The 24,869-nt window shown below is 31.4% G+C and overlaps 2 protein-coding genes across 8 annotated transcripts; one reads left to right on the forward strand and one right to left on the reverse strand.

Moving 5' to 3' along the window:
• Positions 1-2,342: 2,342 nt before the first annotated feature.
• Positions 2,343-17,612, reverse strand: LOC102627407 (polycomb group protein EMBRYONIC FLOWER 2). 7 transcript variants are annotated; one of them, XM_052433682.1, is made up of 22 exons: positions 17,360-17,610; positions 17,107-17,207; positions 15,982-16,120; positions 15,659-15,714; positions 13,937-14,051; positions 13,609-13,768; positions 13,453-13,521; positions 12,430-12,569; positions 11,303-11,365; positions 11,071-11,192; positions 10,172-10,236; positions 9,878-9,930; positions 9,722-9,775; positions 9,526-9,633; positions 9,023-9,069; positions 8,784-8,896; positions 7,472-7,685; positions 6,930-6,978; positions 5,638-5,721; positions 4,883-4,962; positions 3,510-3,599; positions 2,343-2,856 (listed from the first exon to the last, which is right to left on the reverse strand). In XM_052433682.1, the coding sequence occupies exons 2-22, from the start codon at positions 17,142-17,144 to the stop codon at positions 2,736-2,738; spliced, it is 1,980 nt and encodes a 659-aa protein (XP_052289642.1). In that variant the 5' UTR covers positions 17,145-17,207; positions 17,360-17,610; the 3' UTR covers positions 2,343-2,735. The 7 variants fall into 7 exon arrangements, with proteins under 7 accessions (XP_052289642.1, XP_024958558.2, XP_052289643.1 ...); XM_025102790.2 differs by having other exon boundaries at positions 15,982-16,129; XM_052433683.1 differs by having other exon boundaries at positions 13,471-13,521; positions 15,982-16,129; positions 17,360-17,609.
• Positions 17,613-23,247: 5,635 nt separating this feature from the next.
• Positions 23,248-24,591, forward strand: LOC102615658 (probable transcription factor At5g61620). Its single transcript, XM_052433467.1, has 3 exons — positions 23,248-23,536; positions 24,163-24,515; positions 24,574-24,591. Exons 1-3 carry the CDS (start codon positions 23,248-23,250, stop codon positions 24,589-24,591), a joined length of 660 nt encoding a protein of 219 aa, XP_052289427.1.
• The last annotated feature ends 278 nt before the right edge of the window (positions 24,592-24,869 follow it).

Here is a 24,869-nt window from a genome sequence, read left to right on the forward strand (position 1 = left end):
TATTTTATTTTTCAAATTTATGTCATTTAGGTAATTCTTATTGGAGTCATAATTCCAATATAAATAAAGGTCTTTCTGTGGGTATTTTGAACTTTTGTTATCTCTCAATATTTTATGGAATTGATGAGATGTAAATGGTTACAATATTAGGTGGCATTCGTTTTTTGTTTGAAATGTAAATAGACATTAACTAGTTTGAATTATGAATAGAATAAAATGTCTGAATCTAAATGATATGTTTGTTTTTTTTGTTTGAATTGCTAAAATAAATATAAGATGTTTTTTTTTAACTGAAAAATCCAAAAGCTAGTATTTTTAAATTTGTGCCCTTACAAATTATAAATGTTGAACAAATAATAAATATCTCAAAAAACTTAAATAAGATAATATATTATCATAATATAAATCATGTTCAATCAAATAAAAATATTCTAAATTAGTATATGTCAATCAATTTTATTGTAGTTTATGATGTTTTTATATGAAAAATAATCATAAAATAAGACAAATAATCCTAATTTAAAGAAAATAAAAAGATAAAAATAATAATAGTTTACCATTATATTATCATAAGTTGTAGAGATGGGTAACAATATTAATTATTAAATTTTATTTAGGTAAGGATGAAAATTGATTAATTAGATAAGGATATTTTGGAGAATATCTTTTGATGATATTATTCATATTTTTTAGATTAAGTAAAAAAGCTATAAAAAAAATAACTTACTAAGTTAATGGCTGAAAATCTTTATTAAGTTGAAAAACAAATGGATTTAATGACTTAACTAATTGAATCAGTTAAGTCATTAAGTCACAAAAACAAACATGCCCTTAATTAGGGAGATCACCAATTTCCTTTTACTGAAATCAATATATATTATTTATCTCCCTATTATTTTTATAATATCCAAAAACATTCTAACACCAAAAAATTTAAAGAAAAGAAAGATTAATGAGTCATTTGCTTGATAATATATATTGGAAATATAAAATATATATTTATTGTGAGAAAAATATTTAAAAAATAACAAAAAGTACGAGAAAACATCTTATTATTTTTTTTTTATTTACACCGAAATATATATTTATATTTTTAACACTTAATTTTTTTTCATATATATAATTTATTTTATTTATAAAAAATATGAATAAAAGTGTATTTTAAAATAAAGATAATACTGAAAAATTATGCTGCCAAGTAGATTATTGGCTATTATAAAAATCGTAGTGGGTAAGTAGTATATTTTAATTTGAGTAAAAGAAAAACTGACAATCTCCTTATTAATTATTCTCATCACCTATGCATTGTTTTTTATCCATTCTTGGACTATATCAGTAACCCTTTCGTTGCATCAACAACAATATTATCATTTATCTAACATTTTTACCTATTTTATCCTTAAACTGTAGCCAAGTTGGCTTAACAACTTGTAATGAAAACAAAGAGCAATGATAACCTAGCAAAAATATTGAAACGTTGATAAAAATAATGTTGAATAGGTGCCAATGAAACGCTGTATATCGGCATTGGTTTAAATGTATTTTTATTTGCGCTCTATTAGTGCCATGTCTCTTTTATCATTTTTCTGAGAATAAAGGGTCAAAAATTCAAGTTTAAGAGGATATGTTTCATTTTGTGGGATGAGTTGGGATACATAATATAACTGAAAAAGGTTATTAAAAAAATAATAATAATGAGAGGCAACCTGAAGTTTTGCCAACCCATCTCATTTTAATTTTACTTGAGCTTGGGTCCAAATGATTTGACATTTTGCAAGCTGTTCTGTCATATAACACATTGAAATAAATTATCAATTGTCAGGCATTTTAAACACATATAAATACTTCCCCTGAAAACATTTACTGAAACTAATTTTATTTTAAAAATTCCAGTGGGAACCACTGCCCACCCCGTCTCTTTGCGGTTGCATCTGATGCACTCCACCTTCACAAAAGTTATTGAAAAATGTTTTTGGGCATTCCTAACGTTGCTTGACATTTTCTTTTCTCTAAGATATTTTATTAATATAAAACGTTTACCCCAAAAAAAAAAAGAAAAATTGCATTACAGGATTTTGAGATGTGAAACAAGCAAACTCATGCAGCATCCTTTACCACTTACCCAAACCTCATCGCCTCAGCTTCAGAAAAAGCTACATCACCATCAAATTTTGAAATTTTGATCTGCATTACTGGGGCTACAATAATGCCTTTTAAGCCTCAAACTGTTAAAAAATCTGAAAATATTTGTAAGTATCACATTTAACTTCAAGGGATTTACCGCATGTTGAATGAAAAACCTATATTACCACCGTCAAAATTAATTAGCTTTAAAGGTCATCTCTTCCAAATACCATTGACTTCTCTATTTCATAACTAAAGCTTCTATTTCACAACAGTTACGACTTAAAGCGGCTGCACGAAAATACTAAACGGAGACTAAATCACTTGATCTACAATTTCAACAATGGTATTAGTACTACCAAAAAGAAATGTCTGCAGGGTGTAAAACGTTCTTTAGCTTATATTTTTTATTATACAGTTACATGGTGTATCAATGCAATGAGGTTAACAGCGCGAGCCAAGAGAGACCAATTAAAGCTGTCAACAGAAACTAGGAGAGCCTTTGGAAAAAAAAAACGACACCTGGTAACTATGGATGAATGGCTGGGGTCAAAATTATTCCTCTTGGCCAATCACTATCCGTGACCCAGTAAAAAGAAACTGTCATCTCTTTAGCTTTGCATAGGATCAGAGTCATTCTTCTGATGTTCGAGAATGATATTACAATTGTTCATGGTGCGCGCATCAAGAAGACCATGATTCCATAGCTTGATCATGAACAATCTCCAACACCTGCCAAGCCAAAGGCAAATGAACATACAAGATGTCAAGGTGTTAAACATGGTAATTTCTTTAATTAAAAAAAATGAAAAAACATATCATATTCCACCCTAGAAATAAAAACAGTAAAGAAAACAAACTCATAATTTCTGGAAGCAGAACTCAAACAGAACAGAAGCATTGAGCTCACGTTCATACAACCCTATTTACTGATTAATTAGTTTGTTTGAAATAATGCTTTCACACATATTACCACATACTTGACTCTTATCAATTTCCAGCATACAAGAGCAAACTAGATAAAATTACTACATCAGCTTGTCAATTGTTAAAGTCCAATCCATCTGAAAATGAAGGTACAAAACCTTATCATGACTTTTTGACTTTTAACAAGTTGAATCAAAGATATTACTATATACGAATTTGAACCATCGACTTTTGTGTATATGCCTCGATCTGAATCCTACTATTGCTTAATAATTCATAATTCATAATTCAATATAAAATTAAAATAAATAACAAAAAATATAAAAAAAATAGTAGTATATTAAAAAAAAACCTACATGAAGATGCAATTTTACATGCATAGGAGGCAAATTTTAGCACAAGCTATTCATAAACATCTGCCTAAAAACAACTCAATTCAATGGACAGAGTTAAACTACCATTTCAGTGCTGGGGCTTGAACTAGATCGTGTCCATACAATTTAGTAAATGCTTCACATGCCCAGGGAATATGACCATCAGCCAGTACGCTGTCACCACAAGTTGTTGAAATTTTGTTAGCACATAGAAATAAGAAGCTGAACATGTGAGAATATTTGCTAACACTTGATGGAATATATAAGGATAAACATAGAGAAACAGATCATGCACGACATTGTAGTACATTACAAGTAGGACAGCAATGTCTGACGGCATCTAGAGCAGTCAAAAGGGTAAGAATTTTGGTGCAGAAGAATTTTGGTGCAGATTATAAGATGTGGGTTTAAATCTTAGTTATGATGGTCAATTTTAACTCAATCTGAACCACCATAATTACATGAATATACAACCTAGTATGAGCTTAATAATTGATTACTTTAGAAGAACTATAAGCAAAAATTATTAACTATGGCATCAGATTTGTATACATCTCGGTGACAATCCAATAAAAAATGGTGACCATATCGAGTAGTGGAGCTTCTAACACCTCTTTACAATTCTTTTGCAACCCCACTTTTTATATTTGTCGCTCTTTATTTGATTAAAATTATAGAAAAGGACAAAAATTACAATATAATTAACATTTACAATCATCTAGAATAAATCAATTAAATTATAAATATACTTTTCATTAAAAAAATCTTATTATTAGGTAATTTATATCTTCACCATTTCAAAATTATTTTGATTTTATTAGATAATTAATTATATGATATAATAGGATTTAAAGATAGTTAGGATTCATGTTTTGTAAAGACATTTTAATTTAATTTAATTCATATTTGTCTTTTTATGCAAATCCTGTAGTCATAGAACTATAGTTTAAAAAAGGGGGTTTTATAAGGATATTGAAGGGGTGTAAAAAGCATTACCCAATAACAAAATCAGTTCCCAGACTACTAACTGAATTTCGGTTGTCAGATCGGTTACAAGTGAATCAACAGACCAGGTTAACACCTACCACCAACTCAACTATACTGTTTCCCACAGATTTGATTTCAATGGGCATCAAAGCCAAAAGCTTTAAAAGCCAAACCCAAAGGACTGATCTGACAACCCCAGATGACAAGAAAACAAAAATATAGACGAGGGTTGAGAAGGCAGGATAAACAAGAATATGGCTATAGTGCAGCTAAATGACTAACCCAACAGGTCCCATCCTTGCTGAGTGAACTCAGAAAACCAACATAAAATAGATAAGAGACCACAAGGAGAATTTTGCCCTTTTTCAGAGGGATTGAGAATGCCACAGAGTGGTTTCTGCCTAGTCACAGCTAGAGAAGAAACATTTTCAGTAGCAATAATAATAAACAATACAAAGCAAGACAAATACCGTTGCTTCCTCACAAAGGAGTTCCACATGTGCATCATTTGTTTTTCATCTTTGGTAACATCCACAAAATCATCAAGCATCTGCAACATTCTTAAATATGTTAATGCTGTGCCATATTCTAAATGCAAAGACCGAAATACACAGCAGCGAATTTTGTAAAAAGGAATCCCAGAAGGAACAAGGTTCAAAATCAATTGAGGATGCTAGCTCTATAACTTAGCCAGCCCTCATCACTCATCAACACAAAGATTAGAGAGAAAATGTTTTTCTGATTACGTCCATTCAAGTTATGGTAAGCACGCACTTATATGAATCATTGAATAATAATTAAAAGTGAATTCACAATTGATAATCAGAAACCTAAGCAGGCTATGATATTCTGATGATTGAATAGTCAAGGGGGACCTTTCCGAAGTTTGGAATGGCATCCAACCATGCTTGATCCTAGAAATACCAAAAACTTTGTAAATACCAACAACTTTCAAATTAAAATCTTTGGAAAGGTACAACATAAAATGTTCTCTTTTTGTTAACTTATCATTGATTTCATCCATATTTTTTCAATAGCAGGAATATGGTATAATCAATCAGTTAAATTCTTCAATGAACATGGTAAATTAGAGGCCAATTGGATATACAACTGATTCCTCAGTGCAAGCTAAAACTTAACTTCTGATCTATGCAAGAAAAACTTTGTTCTACTGCAGACTAAATTACAAATAAAACAAGACTTGGAGTGAAATCATGGAAAGTACCCTTCGATCTTCCAAATCTGCAACATCGTCATCAACTTCATCCTCACTATCCCGGTCCGACACTACTTGCTCCCACGCCATTGGCTTCAGAATGCAGAAAGTTTAGACAATTTAGATATTAGAAACATGAATTTGTTTTAATGAAATTAAAAATGAGCAGTTTATAGGTGTTCAAAAGCATATAAAATACTAATCAATGACATTGATTTATTTTGGGAGCCTGGGCAGTTGGCTAGAACAAACCAATAAGCTTGCAAAAAGGAAGTTCCAAAATTCATTTTGATGTAATAATCAAAGACTATCCTCAGCATCTCAAAGAACTCTGATTTCCTCAATTCATCTAACGTCAGTAATAATATTGCACCCCAAAAATTTGACAGAAACAGAACTCAAACAATTAAAGAACTTCATTGCACGAATCATTAATTTGTGTTCTTTTCACTTTTGACAGAAACAGAACTCAAACAATTAAAGAACTTCATTGCATATATCACTAATTTGTTTTCTTTTAGGAAAAAATATTCCAGACTAGAAAACTAGTGGTAAATAAAAAGTACTACAGCAAAACCTCTCTATAGTCATATTGTTGGGACCAAACTAATTAATTACTATGAGGAGGTTATAACTTCATAGAGGTGTAGTTACAAAAATTAATGTTTGGACTCAATTATCCTTGGTACAAGAGATATAAAGGTCAAATATGCACTATATCAATAATTAATTAAAGGAACATGTCAAATTCAATGTAAATTCCATAAATATTGTGCATTGCATAAATCATTGGCCCAAACAATTTTAAAGAAAATAAATTTCTTGGAATATACAAATAATTATTACTATATGGAGGGAAGTTCCATAAGACGGAATCTAGAAAATTGTAGCTAATTACAATGTAGAGTTCATTCTTATTTATAACTAGCCCAAATTGGAACCAGAATTTTTTTTTTCTACTATATAAAGGTTATTCCTATATAGAGTATCACTAAAGACAGGTTTTACTACATGTAAATTCATGTGGTTAAGCCAATATTACTCTTGAAAGAGACACTCCTCCAATTTTACACCTGAAACAAAATCCCCTCCCCACCCCTGTGAGCTGGTTCAAACCTCTTGTAATGCCCCCCAAGAGGTTTTACCAACTAAACAAGGTAGCACCCACTACTTTGGCAAGAAAACTGAAAATACAGAGGTAAAAGTTTCTGAAAAGGACATCACAAATCCAAACATCCATCACACTGTAAAAAGCAAACACAAAAAATTGACCATAAATCCAATGACAAACCATTAGCTACCTGAGCTCTATGCGAGTGGAAGAACTGTCGCTTTTGAAGGAGGGTACGGCTGAAAAGAATGAGAAAAATGATACATTAAAACCCACTTTCGCACTTTCACATGCGATCAAATTGGGACTTATTACAAAATATAGAGACGATGAGATAATATTTTAAATTTCTCCCATAAATGAGCAGTGTCCATCCTCACAAAATATCCAAACTAAATTGACATCCAGATTCAGAACTCGTTAGTTCAAAGCATGAACCTTAAAAGCAGGATATAAAGAATTCAGAGATTGAAAAATATCATTGGCAACTCTGTAGCTAGTTCTGCTGCTAAAGTTAACTTTTAAAACCACGTTACAAAAACTAGTTAAACAACTTCAACCTAACATATAGAAGTACAAAATTTTAAACACTAAACTGGTAGAAACTGCAAATTATGACCATTATTACAGAAGTACCAAGCTCAAAACATTTAAAGAAAAACAGAAAGGAAATGGAAATTGCCTCCAGCATGAAAATAAAATGTTTAAACACAAAAGAGAACTAACACTTACTTCCTCGAATCAGAACGTTCAATAGATAACTTTCTCGTCTTCGCAAATTGTAGCATGGCAGGTGCCGCAAGGTTGTTTCCAGATAACAACTGATATTCTGGATCAGTATACAATTGTGCATCAGCATTTGAAGCCCCTGCAACATTAAAGCTGGAAGGAACATGTTGTGCACTCTCAGCAACAGCAATAATAGAATTCCGGTAATCATTCGCACCTGTGACACAAGGCTTTTCATGTTAGTTGTTCGATAATAAGAAATTGTAGAAATCAGTCATGCACTCAAAACACATAACTGTTTCAGCTTATCAAAAACCAAATTGAGCTATCAGTCAATCTCCAGATGATGTCAAAGAATACACTCAATCTGATCAAAACTCATTTTTTTAGGACTGGTTAGTAGCAAACAGATCGATCACATCGTTTTTTGGCAGGAACACAATTTGTGGCCTCAGCAAGTGAACATACAGGAAAGAGAAATAAAGCAAGATTTTCATTAGAATGGCATACCCAAATTCATTTAGGAACAGCATTCCCACAGGTGCATGCCACAGTCATGAATGTAACATCAAATCATTAAGACTCAAATGCCAACTTGATTACCATTTTATGAGATACACATGAGAAACTCATTAGAGTATCAACTCCACAAGCCTACTGAAACTGCATGGAAAGTCCCACCCAGTCAAGGAAAAGCTCTGAAGATTTATTTTTTACACTTGATAGCCTTCCTTCGGCAAAACCATGTGCTCAAACTAGTTCTTATAGTGCATCAGATTCAGGATTCTTGATAAAGCTAACCTACACAAGCTCTAACAAACTGCAAAACATCCAATTATTCAAGAAAATAAGAAATTATCCAGAGATGGGTTACTGCTGTCGATCTCCATGAATGTTTCTTTCCTTTTTTGGATTAAATATTCACAATCACCTAATGCTTTCATAAGTTAAAACCAACTAGAATTATGGATGATATAGACATAAATTCTCACAAAGTGAATGGATTAAAAAAAAATTGAAAATCCTTTTCATGGAGATGTCTTGTAGATCTCTTTGACGGGGTTCCCATTGGGATGCTGCAGTTTTAAGAAAATCTCCACTCACTTGGTCCTTGCCGCTTTGTTTCATTTCCACTAATTGATTATGGGAGAACCTTGTCACCCTACTAGTTTCTATGGAAAACTCACATAAACAAAAACAATAAGAAAAAAAAAATTGTAATTCTAGAAGCTACAGGTCAACCAGTTTCAATAAGCTTCTGCAGACTTTATTAGAAGGTTGGTATCCTTCAAAATGCATATAATAGAACACGCACCGTCAGCTTTGTCAAGTAGTTCACACACTCCTGGAGGCTTCAAAACAAGTGGATGTACATGCTTCGACTGTTGAAGTAGGTTTTTTAACCTCCTGTGTCTTCGTTGCTTTGAGCTATGCATAAAAAATTCATTCATCATTTTCAGTTCATCATAAAAAATATGCATACAGACTACATATGTGCCAAAACAACTGCAAAGAGAAAACTTTGAAAGAAGAAATATAAATTAGATAATTTACCAAAAGAAGAATGTTTGCTGCTTAGGATCAACACCATCCGCAACAACCTGAATAGAAAATATTGGCACATAAATGAAAACTTCAATGACCTTCGTTTAAACATCATGCTGATTTTAAAACTTACACATAGGCAAAAACTGAAATTCGATGAAGCAATTGTTCAATCAACAAATAATTCTAAATTCAAAAATCACCTAAATGCATTGCATATGAGAGTTTGCCTTCAGGTCAAGAGCTAACTTAAAGCTACACAGCATAAACTGCATTATTATTGATTGTAACTAAATGAACACAATCTATTAGGAAACAAATCATTGTGGATCTACATGTCTGTAAGCAATTAAGCAGATACAAGAAAAGATACAGATTACAAGAGCAACAAAACTGGAGCAAGATGTATCAAATTCTCATTCATCTTCCATATTCAACCCTCTTCTCTTTCTTTTTCCTTTTGTTTTTAATTTTTCTACACGAACAAATGCCAGTTAATACCAATGAAGTACCAAGAAGATTCCTCCACAAGTAGTTTCCCGGGAGAAAAAATTTCTAACCTCAGATCTCCAAATATCAGTTTTCACTGAGACATTTACAGCCTGATATTCTTCAGTTACCTACAATAATTTTTTTCCCACTTTAGCAGTTACAATTTGAAAAATCAAAATTATCATAAAGCAACCACAGCTCCTGAGGTTTACCAACCCAAAATTCAAAGTTGAATAGATCGTGTGATGAAGAGAGGTGGTATCTCAGACCCTACAAAAAAATTTTAAAACAAAAAGTTCATCAAGCATGACATTTTAGCTAGTATAAAACCAAAACAGAGATGAAGTGTATATGTCAAAGAAAAGGTTCAACCTTAAAGCTTGCACATTTTGCCAAGCAGAAAGGACATGAAAAGTCTTCAGTGACTGCAGGTCAAAAGATTAATCAGGTTTACATCATTACAAGAAGAAATTCATAGAATACCTATTCTAGAAAATTAGAACCAAAAAGTACGTTTTTCTAGAACCAAACATTACATAGTTATTTCAGAACCAGACACCCCTAAACAACAAATAGGCTACACAATAATAGTAATAATAATTAAAAAAAAAACCATTAACTATATATATAAGGAGCAAAAAGGATTTTGAGAATAAATTATCATACCTTCAGTTCTTTGCAATTTGTTGTTGTAATATCTATAGTTGAAGACAACATTTCCAGCCCTCAACCTAAAATTCAAGCAGCAAATATTTTTAGTGTGCACACCATTTGCTTTAGTAAATCCAGCAAGGGAAAAGTAGAAGCATTAACCACTAAGAATGCCAAACACACTAATCACTAATTTCACAGCAGAGAGAAATTTGTATTCATCTGAGGATTAAAATTCTAAAGCTAAACTCAATGAAAGCTTACACGAGGAGCATTTAACACTCAATTCTTCAGTTACATTAACATGTTTTTTTAGTTTTCTTATTTCATTAAACAATATCTTCATGTCTCACATTATATTTCATAAGCAATTGCTCACAACTTCCAATCAATCATAAAATGTTCTTCCTTGATTTTCTCCGAAGGACTTGAACTTTACTTGAATCCATAATGAAACTATTGTAAATTAGCTGCAAATTGTTCTTCCTTAGTGGTTGCAAAGATCTTGAGCTTACCACCAAATGAAGGACATTGTTTAATGTTAGCATAAACTTGAATGAGTTCTTGATTTGAAATTTTTTTTGGGGGGTAATAGATAGGAAACAATCTGAGGACTGTTCTAACATTTTCAAGGATGTGCTGAGTAAAAGCTTATGTTCAAAATTTAACAAGTGGATGTTCTGATTTAAAGGGTGTACAAACCACCCAAATGTTTGACATCGTGAATTCTGATACATAAAGAAACAAATCATGCAAACAACAGAAACTTAAAATCAATCTTTCCCTGACTAAGAAAAGCTCTAAGTTCAATATAACCAACAATCATCTTATTAAGCAGCAAAAAATGGAGAAAGTAACCATTATAATTGCAGAGCCAATTGAGAACTACATTTAACGATTACAAGGAATATTACCGAATAATACGGGACAATGATGGAGAAGAAATATCACTACAAGTATACGAATTATAAGGAGATTTGTCCCTTCCCCCAATTTCTTCAGCAGAAATGGTGACATGTACCTGTTGTGACGTACTCTTTTGGAAACCCAGAAAATTGCAAAATAGAGGGGAAAATCAGATATATGATTAATGAAAAGGGGGAAAAAGATCCTAGTTGAAAAGGAAAACATAAGAACAGCACAAACCGAGGATCCAGAATTAAAGGGCATTTGAATTGAGACACATTTGTCCTTGTCCAAACAACTCAACTGCAACGTGAAACAGAAACAATTAAAACATGATTTAGATGGGAATTCTTTTACTTTTACAAAAATAAAAAATAAAAATGATAAGATAAGTTCTGAACAGCCAAATGCAACAAATTATACAAAATGAAACCTATTTTCACTTCAAATTTCAAGTTAAAAATTTATAGTTCTGCATATTCAGACATTTGAGATAGTTCTGCATAATTCAGACATTTGATCACATAGTGCTTCTTGTACACAATTTAAGCTAGTCTTTTTGCGATCCTCATTTTGGAAGCTATGTATTCCTTCTACAATCCTGTTTCTTCTTTGAGAAGTCTAGAAAATAAAACGTTTTCAGTTGTCTTCTCCTGTATGTTAGAAGTGTAATTAAGAACGTAAAAACAACCAATATGATGGAATGAAGAATTGCGAACTGGAAATTCTAGCACTCCTGAAGTTAGCGAATTTATATTGTCGCTCTATATATCATGTTACGTAAATTCTGAGTACCAACTTGATGGTGAAGGCATTCTATCGAAATTGTGGTATTTCAGAAGTCAGAACTTTATCCAGGTTAAACATATAGTCGTCAACTTTGAGTTGATGACATCTACCATATTAACACTTGGCAAGCAGCATCCATACTGAAGAACTTTAGTCCGACCATAAATCATACCATTTTGCAAACCATTTAACATATAAATCCATCTTCAACAATAGTCATTGTAGTTCAATGTTTGCCAATTTTAAATTAAAAGATGAAATTTCATCAGACAAAGAACTGTATTTGACAAAATTCAGGTGTTGCTGCTCCAAAACATTAGATTATTTCATATAGAAAATTTTGAAACAAATTAGGATCCCAGACTGCCAATTGAGCATATGCCTATTAGTTATCTACATGACGTTCAGTGAGTCAAAGAAAAAATACGGAATTAGAAAAATGAAAATGAAAAATTTTCAGACAGTGACATTATCTAAGCAGTTTAGCAAAGCAATAAACCAACATGCTAAGTTAACATTCAAGAATAAGCAAGCTGAAAATGAACAAAAAATTTAAAAGAGGCTGCCTCATGGTATACCTTTAAGAAGCCAGAATGCATGTCAACAGGATATGTCAACTCAGCTCTCTGCCCCAGACTCAAATTTGGGGACTTCTCCCATGACCTGTACAGTGATTCCAATGGTATCTTTCCCCAATGGCAATATCCTCCATCATTTGCTGCATATCAAATTGAACTGAATTTAAATTGGCGAAAGAATTCTCAAAGTTAAACAGAAGTTACCTTCACACCAGTAATCCAGTGAGGTAACTTTAAAAAATTCAAGATACATAGATAAGTCTTTTGAACCCCTGACCTCTTTGTTTGTTGGATGCAAGAGTACTGAACCGAACCCCTAAGGATTACACACATGCTATAGATTTTCTTAACTAGTAAGCAAATTTATTTGGAAAGATAGCAGGCTTGAGATGCTTCATCACCTTTTTTTTTTTAAATAAGTTTTTTCTCTTACCAAACTAAATTCAAATCATCATAGAAGGTTAATATATTAACAGATCAATGCTTTAGCATCTCTAGATTTCAATGTTCATCCAAATCATCATGATGACTAGTTTGTCTCCATCCGAGAAAGGAATTTCCACAAATTACAAAAATGCTGAAACTAGTTATAAAAATGAACTAATACAGCACATACAGAAGTTAAATCAATCATAGCAAAATTTGAGAATCATTGGTATCTAAATCCTCCATGCAGTTTAAATGAACTGACAAAATGTTAGGCATGCAATGTCATTTAAAATAAGGGTCTGTTTGGGATTGAAGTTGGACAGCTGTAGCTTAGAAGTTGCAACACTAAAGTGTTTGGTAAACACCAGCTGCTGCAGTTTAGAAACTATGTTGATAAGATTTTTCACTTGTATGATGAAAAATCTATTATATCTTTGATGATTTTATCAAAATTATTATTTAAAATTTATATTTACTACATACTATTAACTTTTGTTTTACAGTTACAGCTTTTTTTCTACAGTAGCTGTGCTTAAAAGCTACAGCACCTCAATCCCATACAGGACCTAAGTTGGCAATGAAAATATATCTCACATGGAGTCAATGTCGTACCCAAGCGAGCCTTGGTTAAATCAGTTCCACTTGAAGAATTTGGGCTTCCAGCTGCAATGAATATAAATCATAAAATTCATATGTAAATCCTGGCTCATTAATCAAATTACACCTAAAGGTATGTGGTAAAAAAATTACCAAAGTTGACAAGCAAGATTGCAAGTGTGCAAGACTTTGCCTTCAGCTGCAGCCTACTAATCTCGGGGAGGACAAAATTTGCCTGGACCTGAGTACTGCCCTCAACTCCAGTGAAATTGGTCAAGATGCACGCTCGGCTGAAGCGATATACAGCAGAATACTTCATTTCAAATATAGGACATAGCTAAATTAGAAATCAAATGGCAATCTAAGTACAATAAACAGTAAAATACAGCCATGATATCAAACAGGCGGGAATTCTTTAATAAATAAATAATAGAGCTTTATGTGTGCACATCAAATTAACAATCAGCTTATGCATTCCTACCTCTGAAACTGTAGTGCCAGATACTAATCTTCCCAGCAAAATGTACAAAGGAAAGGGAAACCGAGCTTGTAAACCTTCATTAACAGTTTCTGACAGGGAAATTGTCATTTGTATTCTGCATGATTAACCAATAATATACAAAGTTAGTACCTCAAAGGCATTCAATGAAAGCAAACGAGCCAATATTATTAAACAACTTCAATCTACCAAATGACATTTTTGACACAGTACTACAAGAAGCAAACCCACAAAGCCACTGTTTCAAGTTATATGGCACTGAATACAAATCCAATAAATCAAAATCAAGTTAATAAAATTAATTGAAATCAAATTGCTTTGAACATTCATGTTCAGTTATCATTCAAAGCTTATGTATAGGTCATATAATCCAATTAGCCATAGTTTGCTTCACATTTTTGAACAAATGAGAACTTCACTAAATTTTTATGTGCTGGAACCAGATGTCAAAAGCACAATGTATAAGAGAAAAAGTTATATAAGTTTAACAAAACTGATTGTTGCCATTACACATGCCAATTAGAAATTTTCAACAGATAATGAATCTGGACAACTTAAAAACAGCAGCAATAATGTTTATTCAGTTTTACTTTCCAAGGTGCTACCAAACAGTTCCCATAAATGATGGATACACCTTTTCTTCAGAAGACTAATTTATTACAATCAATAAGGCTACAAAGTTGTAACCCTAAGATGCAGAAATTCCCAAGAGACTCTGAAATTATGGAGCTCCATTCTGCATGCATTACATAATAGAAAATGATTCCATAGCCTGCACCATAGAATAGGAAAGAATTTCATGATCACTTATCAATTTGTCAATCAAAAGCCTAACAGCAACCCGCCAAGGACTGTTTTTGATTTATCATGACAAAAATCAGTGATCAAGCAGTAAGTCAAATCAACTCAAGAGAGCTATAATCTCGACCAATAGCATAACCCCCTCGAAATAGTAGAAAGTAATATTATTTGCAAATCAGCATATCAAACTTCAACACCATCCCATAGATTTTTCCTTCAACTTAATGTTCAATCTACAATAGCAAAATATTCCAAACACACTTCTCCCTTCATTTACACCAAAGGACAAAGTCCTCAATTTTTGTTGGCTTTTCTTTGGGGAAAATCAAATGAAAATTAAAAATCAATCCCATTAGTGATGTCTTTATCGTAAATCTTCACAAAAATTATATTTTGTGAAACTTGAACAAAACGCCTGACATGAGATGATGTAACTTGAACATTAAAACATTCCGAAAAGCTCATTGGATTCATGTACGGCTACACATAAACTGGAGCCGTCCTTAATGTAAAATTGCCAACTTGATTGATTTAATGAAATTCCATTCCTGAAAGTACCTATGCTTTTAGCAAGTATTTGAACACTAAATGCAGGTCAACTCAGTTCTCTGATTATTTTTTTTTTATAAATCTATCGTAGACAGAAAGAAAAGGAATTACTACAAACACATGGGATTTCCAACTGCCACACATTTTTCTAGAAAACTAGGGTCAGCTAATCATTGCTCAAAGAATAACAACTAAAACTGAAATCTTCGGCCATAACCAAAATTACGAGTAACATGTTAAACTAGTTGTTCCACTTGTCATAATGAATTTTCACAATGCACTATTGTACTTCAAAAAATTTATAAAATTACAACCAAAAAATACACAAATAAATAAAAGATGAAGCTTAGTTACCTCCGATTGTGCTTTTCATGAATTTGGTAGCTCAAACATCTTTGAAGAAATGACGGCTGTTTCAGATAAATTGGCTCAGTTAGAAACATCAAAAGCAAAATGGAAAAACCTATTAATACAAAATTGAGATTTGAGTGCAACAACAAAGGAAATACTTCTGGGCATTTGCAATGAGAAAAACAAGAGGGTCCAAATTCCAAATAAAATATTATTTCTAATAATACAAGACCATCTTTTTGAAAAGAAACAAACAAAATGAGATGCAACAAAGTGCAGGACTATATACAAAAAGTGCAGGATTATAAACAAATCAAATATATTACATTTCTTATAGCACGCCGTTGAAGAATGTTGTAAAGTTCTACAGGCTTGCAATAAATTGACAGACTCTCTTCAGCAGCAATTTCCTCTTCTGCAGATAAATGCACACGAGCATCTTCACGGCACATCTGATCTGTGCTTCTGGAGTATCTACAACAGAAAAAAATCATAATCCTGATCTCATCTAATATAACCTCCCATCATAAAGATCCACTGGAATTTTATACATAATTAGCAGGGAAAATTCACAGTCTTCACATAGGCTCGAAGCCTTCATCATGCTTAATGAAAGCTTCCCATATTTCTCTAGAGATATACACACATCCCAAAACATCACAGATGGAAAGTACTACACAAGTAATCAGTTTCTTGAAATTCAGCTTTAATAACACACAATCACATAAAAGAAAATACAAAAGATATGGGTGCGCTCTTTACCACTTTCAAAAATTTAATTTTGAAATTCAAAACAGACAGAAAAAGGATTCACCACAGTTCTTGAAAAATACAAAAATAATTTGAAAACAGAATGTTAAACTCAAAGTGACTCAAGGGTTTATGCTAATGAAAAACAAGAATTAGAAAAATAATATAAAATCAAATAAACTATAAATCTTGCTTTATTCTCCAAAAACTTGTTCGAATACAAGTCCTAAACGTGTTTTCAAAATTTCAATTCAGAAAAATTAATTTGAGATCCAGTTTCTCATTTTCATTAACCAAGACAGCTTTCAGCATTCCTCGAAAACAGTACCAAATGAGCCTCAAATAATTCCGCAGAAAACCTCAATATTAATCAAGCAGCAAAACCATCACTGTCGTCCTCCAACCAACGAACCGATAGTCCTATGAATTGCTCAAATTAGTATCCACTATTCAAAATAAAATAAAATAAAAATCCTCATCTGCATCCTCAAGATGCAAGCAACTATTACAAAACCTCTAGAATCTCTTAATAGACAAAAATACATAATAATATAACATTGAATAGTCTGATAGCAAAAACAACAATCGCATTACTTATCAGCAAGTACGAAAAATTCAAACAACTCCTAATTCAAATATCATTGAAATGACTAGAGCATAACAAAAGTAACACAAAACGAATCGTTTTGTGGAGAACATACGAGGAAGTTTCACGTGCCACTAGAGGGATGCCCGGCATTCTTCCTAGATAACACCGAAGTTCGAATTCATCATAGCTCCTCAGCAAAGCCAACTCAAATACCTACACGATTATTAAAAAAAAAAATAATCAAAAATATACATTAATCAATTAAAACGCGCAACAATTCATAAAGTATAAACAAATTAGTAATTAATTAGTTATTTGTTTTAAAAAATAAAAAATAAAAGCTTAAGCGGAGTATCCATGCGAACCTTATAGAAATAAAAACCCTAAGATTAAGAAAAGTTAATTTAGATATTTGGAAGTAAACTTGAGGAAGCTTTAGGTTAACGAGAAGTTCCTTCAGGAATCCGCAGCGTTTTGAGAGAGAGATAAGAGTGAGAGTTAGATTAACGACGACTCAGTTATCGAGGCTTGTTTTGGTTTTCATTTGTTGGGTTCAGTGCTTTCAGCTCTTTGTAAAAAGCACGTTAACAGCTTCGGTACTCTGCGGTCAAGTAAAAATGGTCAAAATTGGTTTTTTATTTTTACAGTGGTATATATGGGGAACGATAGCCGCGCAGTCCTTTGTACACGTGGCTTCCTTTGTAAAAAGCACGTTAAAAATTTGTCATAATTTTATTAAAATATGATAAAAAAATAATAATGCCCCACATTTTAAAATTTTGCTTTTTTTCTTATCAACATCTTTATTGAGGTTGCAGACACCACCTTTTTCTTTACTTAAAATTGAGAGCTTTCATCTCCCGTAATTTTCTTTTTAGATTTATTTAGGTTCGATTTATTTTTTCAGCTAATAGAATCTTTTTGTCATTACATTTGCATAATATTGTAAAAGGGGTAAATTTAAGAACAAATAACTTTTGTAATTTGATGAAATAATCATAAAAATTGTCTTATATTTTAAAAGGGGTATGTATGTCCAAAAAAAAAAATTTCTAGGTGATTATTTACTAAAACAAAAGGTTCTTTGTAACCATTTTCTAAACAATAAAGGTGTTCTCTCCTTTTTCCTTTTTTTTTTTGAAGGAAAGTTAGATTTTCATTAAGCCAAAGTTGAGAATACATATTCGACTTCAATTGGCAAAGGTTCTAGCCACATAACGGTTTCATTACTTCTTAAGGCTAACTCAACTAAGGAATGGGCATAAGCATTACATGATCTAGGGTTGTAATAGAAAATAATATTCTGTAAGTCCTTACTTTGGTTTTGGATTTTTGAAATCACTCACATAATCTCTGAACTACTACCCTTTTTGTTGTTTACCAACTTCACCACATCTTGACAATATGTCTCCACCATTAGACAGTGAAGGGATGCACCTTTTACCACAACTAAGCCCCATTCAATAACTTCAGCTTCTACAATCTTTACATCTCCTGTAAATTGTGTGGATTTGACAGAAACTACTATAACTTTGTTATTTAAGTCTCTAATTACAGCACCCAAGCCTGCTATTCATTTTTCAAAGTTAACAATAGCATTAACATTAACCTTGAATACATTAGTAGGTGGAGGGCTCTAATTTTGCTGCTTCTTTGAGTTATGCTTTCCTCCTGGATCTTGATAAGCCTTTATAACAACCTATACTCTTGTAATAGTCAGAAAAGGATCCAACTTTTTGAGGGAAAAAAGTTGATTACTCCTATCATACCAAATAGCCTAACAAAGAGCCACAAGGATTTCAATATCTTACATGCTCAACTTCTTAGCCATTTCATGCATAATATCCAACATGTCTTGGTTAGTAGCACCTAGGAAGCATGTTTCAAAAGGGGCATGAATCCATATCTTTTTGGCAGTTTTATAGTTTATCAGAGCATGAGATGTGCTTCCCATTCCTTGTTTGCAAATTTGACAATTAGGCTCAGGCTATATCTTCTTTTCCATAAGTTTCCAGTGGTGGGCAGCAGATTTTGAGTTGCTCTTCATATAAAAATTTTGATCTATTCTGCAATTGAAGAGTCCATAAAAAGTTCCAGTGATGAAAATCTTTGAATGAGCAGCTTGGCTTATTAGGATAATTAATCTAGAAAGCCAGCTAATGTCCACTCTTCACGGAATATAATCCCTTTTTATCAAAATACCAAATTACTTCATCCATTCTAGGACTTCTAGGTAGTGGAATTCTCAAAATCTCATTTGCATCATCTTTCATAAACCATTGCTTCACCTTCCTTTGATCCCACTGATTTTCAAGATTAATGAGCTCTAGATAGCAAATTCTATAAATAGATTTTAAATTAAAAGTGGCTTAAAGGAGTGATTTAAAGATTGTTAATACCATAAACAAAACTAGTGATTTAATTTTTTCTAATCTATATATATATATAAAGTTGGGACTTGAGGAGGTGATGTGGCATCACCATTTCTCATCTTTGTATATTCTCTATTATCTAATAAATAGAGAATTCTTTTTTTAGATTTGATTTTTCATCTTCTCATAATTAATTTGATTGTTATTACACAATAACAATTATGTGAAGATTTTAATGAGGCATATTGTTTGTAATGAACATCCAAGGGGAAGTGTTATGAATTTATTAAAATAAATATAGATGTTCATAATATATATCTCTTAGTCTCCCCACTATCTTCCATTAGCAACTTTTAGCTTCCCTATAACTCCCACTATCTCATAAGGAATCATGATTCATAATTTTTCATTAATTTCATGGAGTGATTATATAACTATAAAAGAAGAGCTCATCTTTTTGTTTTGTACACACACAATTGGAATGAATAAAATCACTCTATAATATATTTTCTCATTTTATTCTTTATCTTGCGTTGCTTCTTTATTTGTATTGCTGGCTAATAGCTTTTTTTATTTTTTATAAGGCTGCCTCATCTTAAAAAAAAATCAATTCATATTTTTTATCAATTCCATTAAGTACAAAATAAGAAAAAATGATTATACTAAATTATTTTTTCAAAGCCGCGTGAAGCGCGGTTTTATTTTCTAGTTAAATATAAATTTTGAATGGCTAGTTAAATATAAATTTTGAATTACCCATTCGTAAATTGAGAATCTTTAAATCACTTCTTTACTTTTAAAAATCTCAAGTTACCCTCCATAAATTGTTCTCTCTCCTGTAATTGAAACGGAAAAAAGGATAAATGGTATTTATACAATTTCATAACTATCATTATACATAAAGCCACATGGGTATCTTATACATAGAACATCAAGATCATCATCTGTATTTTCATCTAACCCCTATTTTCTTATATATCCAAGTAAATGTGTGATGTAGATGGGGAAAAAAAATTGTGGTATAAAAATATAAGCTTTACTTTCGCACCAAAGCAAAGCTCAACTTTTCCATTTCCACTCTTAGGACTTAGCTAAGACAGAAAAACAGAGCGCAATTGAAGACACTCCAAAACTCGAAGTTGGAAGTAGCAAGATGACATCAATCGACAATATGGAGAATTTGAGTATGAAAAGTCAACTCCAATAATTGAGGTAAGAAAATAGAAGTTTGAGTAACATTTTGATGTCATTTATTTATTTTAGGTGTATGTTGGTATGTATGTAATTCTTGAGCTTGAAAATGTCAACTTAATTGACGGGCATAATTTATATCATATTTATCACTTTTAATTTATATTTGGAATGGCAAAATTATCCATGAACTCACTTAAATATGCCCGCTACGGGTAATTTTATAGGTTTATAAGCAAGTATAGTGTTTTAAACTCAAACCCGCTGCGTGTTGCAAATGAGTTTGCCATTAAGAAAAAATCCATCGAATAGGCACACGGGCATCCACTTAGCCGCTAACCCACATTCTTTATTTTAATTATTTATATTTTTATTTTAATCTCTAAAATTAGATTAAAAATTTTAATCATAAACATGTGTACGTTGAAATTCCTAATTCCTAAATCCACCCTATCATAAAAAAAATTAATCATAAACATATGTAAGATGAAATTTCTAATTCCTAAACCCAACTTATCTCACTACAGCATGTGTGTGTGAATTAAAATAGATACAAGAAGCTTCTAATAAGTAGAAATTTTATAATTTCCAAATTTAATATTACTAATACTTTATTTTAATTTGATTGATTTTGTTTGTTTTGGCTTTAATGACTTGTATCTAATGATTTCTTACTAAAGTTGGGTTTTTATTTATTTAATTTGATATTAACAGTAGTTGTTTAAAACTTGCTTGTTGATATTGTTGACAATACTTGTTTATTGATTAAAAGATGAAGTAAAGGCATTGATATTAGTGATAGTGATTTTGCCTATAATGGAAATAATTTGTGCTAAACTAATATATTTTTGTATATTTGTTTTATTGTTGAATTTTTAATTTCTTATTTGATAAAATCTAGATTTGAGTATTGTATGCGGATTTTTTAGGATGTTGTCATAATTTATAGTTTGAATTTATAATTTATTATTTTATATATTATTAAAAGTATTTTTTTAATATTTGTGATTTTAAATGAGAAAACAAGCAAAAAATCTGCTGCGGGTGTAAGTAGGTTTCATAATTGTTAAAACCCGCAGGGACTGATTTTTTTAAGAAAATAAAAACCACTATGGGTTGCAAGCAAATTTAGTGATTTAAATTTTTTGTCGGTGCTTATCAAAAAAAAAATTTTTTTTTTTTTTGTCGGTGCAGATTTTGTAACGGCAAATCGGTAGTAGGCAGTAACCATTGTCATCCCTACTTAAATTTGCTAGTTCCTTATGTTTAATAATTAATAGTTATTTTATAATATTGCGTAAATGGAGAAGTGTGATAAAATAATAGAGAATTAAGGAATTTGTACCGTAGAACTAAGCTTCAAAAAATACTTTTTGCACTCTATAACTAAAATTCAATTGTGGTGCAGTGACAAGTATGTCCAATCACATTTAATTTCTTTGGGTTGATATTGACGGAATTTCAGGTTAAATATCAATGCTTAGTTTTGTCTAACCTTGTTTTACGAAGATACCGTTGGCAGTGCTAAAAATATAGTGAAAAATGGAAACACGGTACCAACAAATAATTAAATATTCCTTCTAAAATCCTCTCACCCTTATGGGGAATTTCGGGATAATTTAATCCAACGAAATCTTAGTAAATTAAATCGAATGAAACCTAAATATGGTAAATATCAAGAAATTGTATATATATTCAATTCTTTTACTTATCTTTTCCCATTGGATATTGCTAAGAGAATCTCATTCCATAATTTGTAAATAAACATAACAAACCTTGTGATAAAAGTTTACTACACCGTTTATTTTATGATTTGTTTAGAGGAAAGCTTATGGTAGAATTCATCAAGAGCGACAGTAAACAACACTGTTGAAGTTCTTGCATATGCTATTTCTTCATAAACCATACTTAACCAATTTTAATCCCAATATTATCATTGTTGAATTTTAGATAAGCCAAACTTTTTAATTGAGTGTTGGAACAATTTGATAATTAAGAATTTACTACACTCATGGATTTAAATTATTTGTGTATCATTTTATTTTTGTTCCATTGCTTCAACAACCCATGCATATAAAACAGTGGAATATTTTCGTAATTACTTGCTACTTTAATTCGTAGACATATAAAATGCAAGTTATCTGGATATTAAATTTTGATATATAGAATTTTAAAACAATTTATCTTCAATTTTAAGAGCCCCAAGCATTATCTGAATTATTCATATTACACTAGTTAATTATCTAGTACAACTATGAATTGCACTTTTCGTACGTAATTAATACTCAACCCTTTTTTAATTAAGATTAATTATCTACATAGTTAAATTAGTAAAAATAATCAATTATTATTTAATATACAGAGACTATTTAGCTGGTTGGTCCACTGATAAGCAAGATCCTAAAATCTCTATCCTTTAATGCATCCCAAAATAGACAAAATTTATGAATTCTCAAATTGGTAGATAAGACATTAAAAAAAGGAACAAATATCGCTGTTACCCAAAATGCGAAATATTTTTAAGGTCGCGTATGCTAAAGTTTAGGGGATTGATAACTATATATAAACCCATAATCTAATAAAATACAAACCCTAGTTGAAAAGTGCATTTAAGAATGTTTATATTTTTTTTACACATGAATTTTTTTTACTTCTCCTAACAAGACACAATACATTAATAGAAGACTTTGATGAAAGAAACAATGAGAAAGTGTTCTCATTGTGGGCACAATGGCCACAATTCAAGAACGTGTCACGCAAAGGGTTGTTTTAAACTTTTTGGTGTCAATATTTTGGATCAAATCCAAGACCTTCCATCTATGAAAAAGAGTGTGAAGAAGAGTTATAGCGTGGGAAATTTACAGTCTCTTGGTGGGGAGTTTAATGGTCATGTTGATGAAGGTAGGGAATTTGATGGTGATGTTGATGAAGGGTATCTCTCTGATGGGCCAATTCATACTAAACATGAAAGGAAAAGGGGTACGTGGAAAATTTATTTATCTAATTTTGTATTGCCCATTTTCATTTAGCTGATTTTAATTGGATCAAAACTGTGACTCGTTTGAGCCACGATCGTTGTTTGGGCAAACTTTGTTATCAAACTATTACTTCTTTACTTTCACAAAGAAAAATTATTAATTAGTTCCCTTTTTCATGCATTTAAATTTTGTTAGTAGATTTATCGCCAACTATATTTTTTTGTTTTGTTTTGTTGAAGTCTTGTTTGTTTAGCAGGTGGCTATTTAATTTATTAATAAATATGTTTATGTTGATGTATAAGTTAATGTTTATATAATGTATTCTATTGAATATTTTCATCATTGGTGCGTACTTAATTATTGAATTTATTGTAAAGGGTATATGCTAATCAAGCCCTTCGAGGTTTCTAGCTAATTCCAAATTGGCACACAGTAAACATGGCACTTTGGGGCTAAATTTTGGTAGCAAATTTTTACAGTTCTTACAACAAGTCAATATCTTGGTCCCATGTATGAATCTATTTTATAAAAAATATTAAACAAATTGTGGGCATATTTTCTAAAAGTACAATGTCACTGGTTGTATAATCTCCAATGTACCTTAATGTAACTTTTGTGTTTATTTAGGCAAGCCATGGACAGAAGCTGAACATAGAGTATTTTTAGAGGGTTTAAAGTTGCTTGGAAAAGGTGATTGGAAAGGAATTTCAAAGAATTTTGTGACGACAAGGACCCCGACGCAAGTTGCTAGCCATGCACAAAAGTATTTTCTTAGACAAGCCTCAAACGATAAGAAAAATCGTAGAACAAGTCTCTTTGACATGCCCTTGAAAGAATCAGTATATCTCTCTTGCTCTTTCTCAATTAACAAATGGTTAACTAACAAGCTTGATTTGATGGGTTTACGTACACTGCAGGCTCCTTCTCATCCTTCACTCATTTTGGTGAAAGCTCCTCCAGCAACTACATCTTCTTCACAAGTAAGCTTAAATCTGTTTTTTTTTTCATTTCATTTAATTCACTTTTTTGTTAATTAAGCTTAATTACTTTCATTAGTAAGTGTCCCCTCTCTCGATTGCCACCAACACAGGTAATTAGATTTCTTATATATACATATAGAATATATCAATTTATAATAATATTGGTCATTTAATTAAATCTGATATATAGGGTAGCACCTCAAGTCAGGCTATGAATGGCTTTCCAAATCTTTGCTCGGATCTTGTTGTTCCAGTACCTGCAACTACTGGCCTTGCCTACTATCATCATGGGATCCCATATATGGTAAGAATCAATTTGATTTAATTAACCATCTTATATTTCCTTTTCCATTT

Source organism: Citrus sinensis, chromosome 9, assembly GCF_022201045.2.
Source record: "Citrus sinensis cultivar Valencia sweet orange chromosome 9, DVS_A1.0, whole genome shotgun sequence".
NCBI lineage: Eukaryota > Viridiplantae > Streptophyta > Magnoliopsida > Sapindales > Rutaceae > Citrus > Citrus sinensis.